Genomic DNA, 12,476 nt, shown 5'->3' with positions numbered 1-12,476 from the left:
ATATACATTATACATATTTCGTCACCGATCCCAATATAAGTGAGATGTTTAACATCAACATAAACATTTATTAAGTCAGTTTATAAATTCAATTTGTAATTAATTTATATGTACTTAGGATTGTGGTCAATATTTATTATCTTACGGAAGGTTATCGCTGCCATAATTTACCTCATTTTACGCATAGCAGCATCGCATGCTAGCATTTAGCTGTAACAAAGCTATATTCATTGTTTTTTATCAAATAAAACCGATCATATAGTTTAGTCGTTTCAGCAAGCAACATTGTAATACTAAACAATATCAAGCTCTCAAGTTAATACAAACACGTTTGTTACAGGCCAGATCCAGTACATATTTTCAGATAAAACTGGCACACTCACACAGAACATAATGACCTTCAACAAGTGTTCGATAGCAGGCGTCTGCTACGGAGACGTCGTCGACGAAACCACCGGTGAAACCATAGACCTCACCGAGGTACGTCAAGTACGTGAACCTCCTTACTAATTATACAAATGACTTTGATTCTATATACCCGAGCAGCACATGCCATAGTCGATAGGCACGGTACATGCATGTAGGAGGCAGACTGTACTAGCACAGGAGACCGGTGAGACTCGCACGTGCCGACGTCCACATACTATTATTTTGCATGTGTTTGAGTTTGGTTTTCATATAAACAGTATATTGATTTTATTACGTTTGGTATTGCAATTGATCAAGTTTGTCCTCGTTCACCAACGCTTTCGGGTTGTGATGTGTTTGAATTTTACTGTCATGTCCTGTTTGTGTTTGTTCCCAGTTAGCTTGTGGATCATAGTGCCACAGTATCATGTTTTGTATTTTATTCGCTCACTATACACGGACGAATCAGTCATACGACCGTCCACCTGTAGCATATCACAAAATTCCTAGTTTGTTTATTTTTTGCATGGTCACACACCGCATTCTTGGTGCAGCAATGTGCCTCGCAGACAATACACATCAACGGGGGATCGAGTCATACATACATTACGGTATTCATAATCATAGGGGATGTGTTTTAAAGATCATCTATCACTGGGATGATCACGATATCGACGATAAACACGGCGTGTAGTGTTACATTTTGATCCTCACGAAGACGTAATGTAAGCCACTAGTAGAGATAGGTGTAGGTGTTAGCGTGTAGCGTGTTAGGTGAGCGTAGGGTGCGACAGTGAGCGATGTGTGTGTGCGCAGCGGGGGCGCGGCGCAGGCGCGTGCGGGGGCGCGGGCGCGGGCGGGGGCGCGGCGCGCGCGCGTCTGCTGGAGCTGGAGCACGACGCGGGCCGCAGCACGCCCGGCGGCCGCCGCCCGCGCGTACGACACGCCTACTCGTAACTCTGCGCGACCTCACATACGCGTCCCGAACGCCCGCTTGACTTACGGCCCGCACGATACATTACCCCCTCTTGTCATAAAACTCTTGTTTTAACTTGAAATTTTCATGAATTTAAATTTCGTAATAACCTTACGTACAACTATCACATTTTAACAAAGATATGCGTACGTACATACTTTATACCTCAATATTAATTCAAAGTTGTAGTTTTTTTTCTTCATTGCACGTAGTAAGTACGTGTATGACGCAAAAACATGTAGAATATTAATCATAGAAGTAACTGAGTCCGGAATAAAACCATATTATGTAATCGATCATACCATAAAAATGTTAACGAGTAGCCTTAAGAATGTATGAGTCATTGCAGCATGCATCTGCGTTTGCCATTTATCTATTGCACATAAGGAACATAATTATTCAGTTGTCATCCGACACCTGCCGATGCAAAATCTACTGCAACTTAAAAAAGTCTTAATATGTTCAGCGTGGCTCGTATAACAAGCGGGCGACGGGATCTTATCTAGCGCATTATTATTTCCGTTCCTGCATCTGTCTAGCCTTCTCTGGAATGTCTTCTGACTAACAGACACGAGTGAATATCCAAGTCACGACGTGAGAACAAACTTTCCCGCACTTTTTGAGCTAGTCCTACATCCCTAGTCAAACCCCTACAAAATAATACTTATTTATCTATTCGTGGCTTTTGATATGACGAGATTAACAATACATTTTTCTTTTGTATACATATCTATTCTCCGATAACTTATGTATGTACTGTATGGTGTATAAAAAGGTTAATAAATATTTGTCAATGTATCTAAATATTACATACATACACACGAGTAAAACTATTGTTGTTTTCTGTGGTCAATTTGATTTGGTGTTAGGATTAATGTAATGTTATAAAAAACCTACTTGTATTTTATCAGATGATTTTCCTTGATATTGGGTATAACTAAATGCCGAAACAAATTGACTAACCATTGTTCTATAAAAGACCATTTATGTCTTGAACGTCCAGTGATTTTAACAAAATAGAGGATATATTATTCTATTAACATAGCCCCCTCTACTGTCAATATGACCTACACACTCTACTAACTGTTGCTCAACTGTTGCCCAACTGTATCTAACCACTGGAGCCTATTGTTTGCATGTCAGCTTTGCATCTTGTTCGTTTGTGTTACATGTACAGTGCTTCTTAATACTATTAACAGCGTAGATGTAGCTCAAGACAAATCTACGTATAGCTTTACGTCAATTTTTTTTTAGAAACTGTTCAGATGTTTTATTTCGATGATCGCTGTTCAAGAAAAATAATGCAAGCCTACGTCTCTAATTCAAGATCACTGTCTTGGCTTTATTAATCCCCTATACCAAAATTCGTTTCCATTTTTTTTTTCTATAAAAATAAGGTTTTGCTCTCAGTCATGTTGTAATTCGGGCTGCTCGACTATTGATTGGCATTCTGTCATTAACTTTTCTAATCAATCAGCTATATTCTACATACCAAATGCTCCGTCCAAACTAGCAGTGCCAAATTGTGCTTACAGTGAATGCAAAAACAAAAAACGCTTTCAATATTTCTCCATAAAATAACCTTACTGAACAGTCTCTAAAAGCTTCATACCTAAAAACATTGGTATACCCATTTAAATACTCATAAATTCATAAACATTCGTAGATTTGTCTGTCACCACTCTCACATCAATCCGTTAACATTAGTTTGTATATACAGAGCTCTGATCCGTTGGACTTCTCGTTCAACCCGGAGTACGAGCCCGAGTTCAAGTTCTTCGACGCGACGCTACTGGACGCGGTGAAGCGCGGCAACAAGAACGTGCACGATTTCTTTCGGTTGCTCGCGCTTTGTCACACCGTCATGCCGGACCAGAAGAATGGACGGCTGGAATACCAGGTAATGATACGAATTATGTCATGATACATTTCTTAGGCTTATTCATTAGGCTTAGTGTAAGTCGATCCTAATTCGAATCTAGGATTAAAGAGAAGATTGATGTATGATTTTCGATAGGTTTTTGAAGCTTTCTAGCAATGATGTCGCTGATCTTAGCTGTTTTAAATCATTTTTGCTCGTGAGTGCGAATCTTCCTGAAATCAATTTGACCTTAACATATAGTATACAGATTTAATCTTTCAGATTAGATTTTTTTAAAAATTGACCTTTCAATTGCATTAAAATTATGCTCCTACATAATGCTAAAGGTTTTAAGGCATTGTCCTTCTGTGAACGGTATTAATATGTCATTATATTTCAGGCGCAATCGCCAGACGAGTCTGCACTGGTATCAGCAGCTAGAAATTTTGGTTTCGTGTTCAAAGAACGCTCGCCTAATAGTATTACAATAGAAGTAATGGGTAAAACAGAGGTAAATACAATAATAACTTTTTGTAACATATTTTGATTTGATAGATTTTTATTAATATTTATTGTATTGTTTCAGGTGTATGAATTGTTATGTATATTAGATTTTAATAATGTTAGGAAAAGAATGTCCGTGATATTGAGGAAGGATGGTGAAATTAGGTTATATACAAAAGGTGCTGATAATGTAATATACGACAGATTAAAAAGTGGTAACCAAACTGATGTGAGGTCAAAGACACAGGAACATTTAAATGTAAGTATATCTGTAATGCTTCTATATGTTTACTAATAAAAAAAATGTGTACTGAGATGTTAACAATATAATTTTCTTACTCACTCATTTTAAAAATAATTAGAAAGGATAAAAAGCTAATGGTAAAAAGTACTATTAAGTGTCAGCTTACAAAGTTTTAACTATGAATGACAGCTAATATTACCTTATTTTTTATCTGTAAGATGTTACGCCACTCTGCAAGTTCCCCACCTTATAGTTTCTCTCAGCATTCTTACCACGTGTATATTTTATCGGTTCGTGTAGAAGTTCGCGGGCGAGGGCCTGCGCACGCTGGCGCTGGCGTGGCGGCCGCTGGAGGAGCGCGGCTTCGCGGAGTGGAAGCGGCGCCACCACGCCGCCGCGCTCGCGCTGCACGACCGCGACGAGCAGCTCGACGCCATCTACGAGGAGATCGAGACCGACCTGCTGCTCATGGGTACTACACTATACCATACAAACATAGTTACTATCCCTCTTTTGGGCAAAGGTCTCTAAATGCTGCAGCATATCTTATTATTATCTTGGGACTGGCCTGTTGGTCTAGTGGTTAGTGACCCTGACTGCTATACCGGTCGTGGGTTCGATTCCCACCCAGGAACCAATGTTTGTGTGATGAGCACGAGTATGTATTTAGAAATTTGAATGTTTATCAGTTGCCTAGTACTCATAATACAAGCTCTGCTTGGTTTGAAACTAGATGGCGTTGTGAAAGTTGTGGAATTAATATCACGCAGATCGTAACTTAAACCAGATGCACAAGGATACCCAGACTTAGGACAAGCATTCAATTATCACACAAATGTTTGTTCCACGCAGAGATCGAAATCGCGACGCGTCTCGCTCAATTTGGCATGACTTTAACCACTATTCTATCCGTGCGATAATATAGTACCAGAGACACCAAAACCTTTTCTTCTGTTAAGGCCATCTATCTTATAGGGTAATCTCAGTATTAGATGATTGGCTAACATACAAAAATATTAAATAATAATATTTATTACAGGAGTAACAGCAATAGAAGACAAATTACAAGACGGCGTACCAGAAACAATAGCGAATCTCAGTATGGCCGGCATCAAAGTGTGGGTGTTAACGGGAGACAAGCAAGGTATGTGGACTCTTAGGAACTCCATTAGCCCATACTATAAAACTCATGAAATAAAAACTCCTTTCCTTATGCAAACTGTTTTAAACTAATTCCTTTGTTTAGAAACTGCGATAAACATCGGCTACTCGTGCCAACTGTTGACGGATGACATGGCGGAGGTGTTCGTGATCGACGCCGCGTCCTACGACGACGTGGACCGCCAGCTCGCTAAGTGCAGGGACTCGATACGGGTCGTCAACACATTCTTGCCTCACGGTAATATATATTTTTTGAATATCAGTAGACAATATTGTTTTCAGCACATATAACATTTTGAGACCTACAGAAATATATAAGACTTTATATTTAAGTATTTTAAAATACACTGTAAACGACAATAGAGACGTTAATCGAATAAAAGAGAGAAGAAACATAAATCCAGTAAAATTTTTGTCGAATGTATTTTTTCATAATAACGTATGTTTCTCTGTTAAGGTCCCAGCGAGACGGCGGCGGAGCGCGGGGGCGTGGGGGGCGCAGGCGCGGCCAACGGCGGCGCGGGCGTGTCGCGCGCGTCGCCCGGCCGCGCCAACGTCAAGCTCAACGCGCCCGCCGTGTCCGTCGTTACCTTTAGGTGGGAACATAACACACACACAGCACACAGGTAGAGAGACAAAGACACACTTGTATATCACGCTGCGCCCTCACCTCACACCTCACCGAACCCCCAGCCCCGCCACGCGTGTGTGTCGCTCACTCTCTTGTCGCAGCGCCATGAAACACAACTTACTAACTTTTGCTCCATAAATACTTTATAGTCAATCTATGACTACATATTACTGAAACATGGAGAATAATAATATGTTTTAACCTACATGAAAGGTACGAAGCTAAGGCGTGTCCATAACATACTGTGAAGTGTGAAGATAAGTTGTAATTTGTATTTAGTCATCATTTTAAACTGCAATAACCAATAATTATTAATTATCCCTTTACTAATAAAGTTGTGATTCATAGCGCTATAGTATTTATTTTATATGATAACATACGACTAAACAAATAAGTGTTGCTTAAAAATAAATATATATTTATATAACTAATATTCATGTACGTATTATATGTAGAATATATTTATTGAACATTTGTGATACAAAGCCACAGCTTACGTCAATGTTAATTCACAATCTACATGAAATGTGTGTGGCTTAGCTTGTCTGTTAATAAATACATATTTATATGTTATCAAATAAAAAAATACAGTAAAAATAAATTGTTCTAACTAAATATGTAGTTTTTTCGCTTATTTGATCATAAAGTGTTTTTTCAAATGTATATTTGTACTAATGTGACTTCCCTACTAACATAGTCGTAGTAGTACACACTGTTGTCTGTTTGTACACCAAGCCAGAGTGCTCTTTCTCTCTCTAACCTGAATCGATCTTCTAATCCGACACTTAGTATAGACTTGTAGATATCACATGCTAATGTAGATGTATTAGTTTCTTGCTGTTGCTCTCATGTTTCAAAAGTTTTTTTATAAGATTAAAGCAACGAAAAACATGTACATACTGATACAATTGAAGTGTAGGGTTGTTAAACCGTCGCAAGCGCTTGTGGTTTAATTTAAGTACAAATAAATTGACAGCAATTACGTCACTTAAAGGACTTTAAAACTTATTTTTTATATATTTTCTAGTTTAGAAATATGTATATAACAATCTTCAAATGGGCTTCGAGGTCGATCATAAAGTAGATGTAGTATGTTAAATATACATGACAGCAGCAGCATATTAGTTAAAGAAATATAATACAATTGTGTGGTGTGTTGTCAATTGTGTGTAAATGTGTTTGTTTGTCTTGATGTATTGTCAGCTTTTTATTGCCCTGGAAATCTTGTACACAAGGAATAGATGAGACAGCTGTTCTTCTAGAATCTAAAACATTGTTAAATATTATCTTGATATTGGTGTGTCAAGAAGTCAGAAGTGATCGTCTCCATATCTATTCACTGTGTATTGTACTACAAAGTCTTCCACAAGTATTGCTCTATTAAGATTTAATTTGAAATGAAATATTAAATTCTTACCCCGGCTTTTGAAAGACTAATCATCAGAATACGATTTATATTTGATATTCTTTTAGAAACCGACTGCTTTTACTTATTGAAAGTCAAATGCAAAAAAGAACTTGTAATTAATTCCCATTATTTAATACAGAAGCAAAATGTGTGTTTCATTCTCAACTAATAAAATAGTCGTTTAATTTTAACTTTGTATGTTGTTGTAAATACGATGTTAATGTAATACGAAACGCTGTAGCGAGCCAGACTGTTACAGCAACGAGTACGTGTCGGGCGGCGGGCCTTACTCGGCGGACTCGCACGAGCACAACAACGACGACTCCAACGGGTTCGCCATCGTCATCAACGGACACTCACTCGTGCACTGTCTGCACCCTAAGTTAGAAGAAAAGTTAGTATTTGATCTACTGGAGATAAATTTATATCGTTACTTTGCTCTAGTTCGATACATCTTGTTAGTCATAGGGCTGATTTCTCTGTCGGTCTGAAAAATGATAGATTAAGAAAGGGTTGCCGACGCTGTTTCTATTCCGCCGCGTCTAGTCGCTCTCTTTCTCTATCTCATTCTAGTAAATATCAATTCTGAAAGACATTAAAAAATAGAAGTGCAGGAATTTGCGATTCTGTGCTGACAGGTGTGATCAAGCTAAATTTGTGTCCACTTTATTTTACTTATGCAAGTCCATTTATTTTCCCACGCTCTCCATTCACGTAACCTACAATACTAATGCTATCTGTTTATCCATACAGATTTTTAGATGTAGTGATACAATGTCGGTCGGTAATCTGTTGCCGCGTGACGCCGCTGCAGAAGGCGATGGTGGTCGAGCTCATCAAGAAGAGCCGCAAGGCCGTCACGCTGGCCATCGGGGACGGCGCCAACGATGTGTCAATGATTAAAGGTACGTTATAAACTAAACGTTGACTGCACGGATAGCGGATTGGTTAAGGTCACCACGACAAACTCACTGAGCGTGACTTATCGCGGGTTCGGTGTCCGCGTACGATAAGTTTTTGTAATCCACGAAGCTTGTCCTGAGTCAGGGCGTCTTTTTGCATGTGACTCGAAGGTTCGTAAAATCTCGACCTCGCAAGGACCAAATTCCAGTGCGGGAGTCTTTTTTTTTTTCAAAAAAAGCTAGATTATATAGCTGTACCTCTGTACCCTGTAAATGTAGCTTGACTAAAAGTATTCATACATGCATTGAACAATGACAGATCTCCTAGCGAACAGCATAATATGCTGTCATTCTTTTGTTTCTATATCAGTGCTATAGTACAAAAGGGTAGCTATAAAAAAAAAACATGTCATTATGATATGCTTTAATCCCCACTGTGTTATAGCGTGCCGCATCCTCTCTTCAACTTTTACTAGCTTCCTTCTTAGAAATGATTCTTTAAGTTCTTTATCAATACGCATTCAGGCAGATACAACAATCTTGAATGATTATTCGTCCATTAATAATTTGCCTCTTTATAACAGCGGCCCACATAGGGGTGGGTATATCAGGCCAGGAGGGCATGCAGGCCGTGCTAGCGTCCGACTACTCGATAGCGCAGTTCCGCTTCCTCCAGCGGCTGCTGCTGGTCCACGGGCGCTGGTCCTACTACAGGATGTGCAAGTTCCTCCGATACTTCTTCTACAAGAACTTCGCATTCACCGTCTGTCACTTCTGGTTCGCGTTCTTCTGTGGATTTAGTGCGCAGGTTTGTAATATTTATGGTACTATGCCAGGTATTTTAGTTACAGATAATTTTAAACGTTTTGTGTATATTGGAAGTAGTTGGATTTCTAAATCTACTTCACGTGTATACTGTTTTGTTTTTGTTATCCCAATTAACTGATAGACATTTAATCTACAATTTTATCATTACTACAAAAATCTTTGCAAGCCTCAAATTAAAAAAAAAACTACAAAAAGCTTTTTTAACATCAATATTCCCTTTCGGTCACATTATGAATTGTGTTGCACAGACGGTGTTCGACGAGATGTTCATCTCGGTGTACAACCTGTTCTACACGTCGCTGCCGGTGCTGGCGCTGGGCGTGTTCGAGCAGGACGTGGCCGACACCACGTCGCTGCAGTTCCCCAAGCTGTACGCGCCCGGACACACCAGCCAGCTGTTCAACAAGACCGAGTTCATCAAGTCCACGCTGCACGGCTGCTTCACCTCGCTCGTGCTCTTCCTAATACCGTATGGTGAGTTCTGTAAAGCATGCGCACCAGGAACTCTTAGAGAGTACTAAGAACCAATAATGGAATACTTCTGAATCGAATGTTAATTTTGCTTTGTTTTGTAAATTTATTTAATACTAATTGTATTGTTTGATTTAAGGTACTTATAAGGACGGCCTGGCGCCCGATGGAAAGATATTATCAGATCACATGTTACTAGGAAGTGTAGTAGCTACGATATTAATTATAGACAATACAACACAAGTAAGTATAAGGCCGAATGTAATATTTATTTCAGACATCTCTAACTTCAGTATTAATTTGAAATAATATTGCAGATAGCCTTAGATACGACGTACTGGACGGCGTTCAACCATATCACGATATGGGGCTCGCTGGTGTCGTACTTCGTGCTGGACTACTTCTACAACTACGCGATCGGCGGGCCCTACGTGGGGTCCCTCACGGTCGCGCTCACGCAGGCGACCTTCTGGTTCACGGCCGTGCTCACGGTGAGTGCGCGGAGCGGTGGTTGTGTAGCGAGGAGGGGGGGGAGTGAGGCGGGAGAGTGACGCTCGGTGTGTTGCAGATGATCATCCTGATGGTGCCGGTGGTGTCGTGGCGGCTGGCGTGGTCGTGGACGCGGCCCACGCTGGGCGAGCGGCTGCGCGCGCGGCAGCGCTGGCGGGCGGCGGCGCCGGCCCCGCGCACTCCGTCCGCCCGGCGCGCGCGCCGCTCGGTCCGCTCGGGCTACGCGTTCGCGCACCAGGAGGGCTTCGGGCGGCTCATCACGTCCGGCAAGATCATGCGGCGCATCCCGCACGCGGACGCGGCGCTGTCGGCGCTGGCGTCGCTGCCGGGCAAGTTCCACGCGCGCCCGCCGTCGCCGGCCGAGCCGCGCGCGCCCACGCAGAACCTCGCCACCGTCGACTTATGAGGCGCGCCCCGCCTCGCCCGCGCACTGTGATAACGTCGCTAGAGTTAAACTTCGTATTGTCCTACTATTGCCTATATTGAATTATATTTGTTGATCGAGATTATATATTGATAGATATTTATCGCGGCCCGCGGAGGGTCGCCGTCGAGTGCCGGCGGCGCTCGTGCGACTCCGTTGTTTTTTACTCGTGTCGTTTCGTTCGTTGAGTTTGTCGGTCGGTGTCCGGTCCGACCGGGCCCGGAGCAATGTGCATTTAGTCGAGCCGTCGATATCCCCGGCAGTGAAAACGCGACATGACTTTAAACATTATTATTTCGCAAAAAGTTATGTTAGTGCCAAAGGAAATTATTGAAAACAAACATCAACTGTTGATCCTTATGAATATATCAGTATCGTTTATTTATACATTCGTAAACAGTTTATTATAATTATGTTTTACCATTCATTAAGAGTCCTAAGGCTGCGTTGCCGATAATATTGTGAAACTAACAATAAATGAAAGTTATACTCTTAGGGCTTAAATAATAATGATTATGTATAGAATATTGGTTTAATGAAAAAGTTATGTATGTACCTACGTAATGTATGTAAATCATTAAAAGATTATAAAACATGTAGCGTTTTAACTGCATGTGTATATTATGATCAACATTTGCTTTGGAATCAGTTTTTTAATAAAAAAAATATAATTCTTAATGTTTTGTTTTTTTTCATTCATATTTTTTTAGGTATTTGATGCATGCAAATCAAAATTCTGCTATTCACAATGGCTGAAGAATTAATGGCAATTGGATTAAATTTGAAACTTTTCCTATTATTGTGAGCATTATTACCTACCCCAGTAATTTAAATTCACACTCATGATAAATACAATGAGTGCAAATTATTGAGTAACTGTAAATAGCAGTTTCTTGACAGTTTTTGTTTACAAGTTACAGTTTTGACAAAAAGGTCGCCGTAATTCATATCTATTATATCGGTATAAAAAAATCCTCATCATTTATTTATTCCTGGGCTATTTGTAAGTTTAAAAGGGAAACGTTTAAGCGCTATGTTCGTAAAAAATTATGTAAGAAATTTTATTAAATATGTATCATAAAGAGTTCATGATATCAAGATGATATCATATTTTAACAAAAACAGAAATTATGTCATGGGTGATTTTTTTAATTATTATCACTCCCTAACTTGCTGGTATTACTTTATAAGAAATCTTTTTATAAACATGCAGGTAACTCGACTGCAGCATATTATCAGAATGTACTCTGTGCTTGACTGTTAGAATGTTACAACAAGGCAAAATGAAAAACAAAGACGAAAGCCTTCATTATCTCAATACACAAGCATTTGTAAAGAAACACAATTGAGTACTGGAGTCCGCTTTCCTTTCTCCTCTACTCTCCGATGTAGCAAAACGAAGGTGTGGTATTGAAGATTAAATTTCCCGAGATTCGAAAAGTCGCTGCTTCATGCAGTCGCTCGATACCTGGCGCGGCCTCATGAAGTAGCTCGTTGCTCGTTTCCAGCGACAAATATGATCACGTGACACCATTTTAATTAATTAAGAGACCGAATGCAGCACCACTTTTATATAATTAACATCGACTTGTCTCGACCGCCTAATTTTTTCTTTACTTTTCTCTATTCTATAGTGTATTAATTACCTATGATCTTTTTTTCCCAGCGACAAAGTTCAGATTTTGAGCTTTATCGCTACGTATCACATGACTAGATTTGTAGCTGCAAACGAGCGACTGCAAAGGCCGTAGCTCAACATTTTCAGCTTTGTCGCTACCTTTCTTGCGACCATATTTTGTCGCTTTTTCGAGACGCGGGAAATTTAAAAATGGGGTTACGTGATCAGACGAGCGACCATGAGGTTACGCCTTTAACTTTGCCAAAACGACGAAGTCTAAAGAACTTTATTAAGACAGAAAACTTATATTTGAACCGCTATAATTATTATGTTCATATAAGACAAAATATTACAAAATATTCGGAACGCTTGTCTGTAAAAATCAGGATAAGTGTAGATCCTACTCCAGAAGCATTTACGACGAAAGTCGATGTATTCCGAAATCGGAAAGGAAAAATTTGGGCATTCTCAGAAACCCCGTCGAAAAATTTTATTTTCTTATAAAAAAATCTGTATTGTTATGAATTCTG

At 39.9% G+C, this 12,476-nt stretch overlaps 1 protein-coding gene across 10 annotated transcripts in view; it reads left to right on the top strand.

Moving 5' to 3' along the window:
• The window catches only part of LOC113503377 (probable phospholipid-transporting ATPase IM), a 50,158-nt gene extending 39,152 nt beyond the window's left edge, over positions 1-11,006 (top strand). For 5 of the 10 annotated variants that reach the window (XM_026885296.1, XM_026885292.1, XM_026885293.1 and 2 more), the window contains 16 exons: positions 341-489; positions 1,225-1,344; positions 3,105-3,284; positions 3,646-3,756; positions 3,832-4,008; positions 4,294-4,465; positions 5,033-5,137; positions 5,240-5,392; positions 5,612-5,780; positions 7,435-7,587; positions 7,947-8,098; positions 8,680-8,903; positions 9,172-9,397; positions 9,534-9,637; positions 9,712-9,885; positions 9,963-11,006. In XM_026885296.1, the coding sequence (XP_026741097.1) occupies positions 341-489; positions 1,225-1,344; positions 3,105-3,284; positions 3,646-3,756; positions 3,832-4,008; positions 4,294-4,465; positions 5,033-5,137; positions 5,240-5,392; positions 5,612-5,780; positions 7,435-7,587; positions 7,947-8,098; positions 8,680-8,903; positions 9,172-9,397; positions 9,534-9,637; positions 9,712-9,885; positions 9,963-10,310 (2,717 nt within the window). In that variant the 3' untranslated portion in view covers positions 10,311-11,006. The remainder of the gene's footprint in view (positions 1-340; positions 490-1,224; positions 1,345-3,104; positions 3,285-3,645; positions 3,757-3,831; positions 4,009-4,293; positions 4,466-5,032; positions 5,138-5,239; positions 5,393-5,611; positions 5,781-7,434; positions 7,588-7,946; positions 8,099-8,679; positions 8,904-9,171; positions 9,398-9,533; positions 9,638-9,711; positions 9,886-9,962) is intronic. The other 5 variants (XM_026885288.1, XM_026885287.1, XM_026885289.1 and 2 more) reach the window with 5 other exon arrangements.
• The last annotated feature ends 1,470 nt before the right edge of the window (positions 11,007-12,476 follow it).

The sequence above is a fragment of the Trichoplusia ni genome, chromosome 19 (assembly GCF_003590095.1).
Source record: "Trichoplusia ni isolate ovarian cell line Hi5 chromosome 19, tn1, whole genome shotgun sequence".
NCBI lineage: Eukaryota > Metazoa > Arthropoda > Insecta > Lepidoptera > Noctuidae > Trichoplusia > Trichoplusia ni.
Note: the sequence above shows the minus strand (reverse complement) of the source record. Positions and strands in the feature narration are given on the sequence as shown.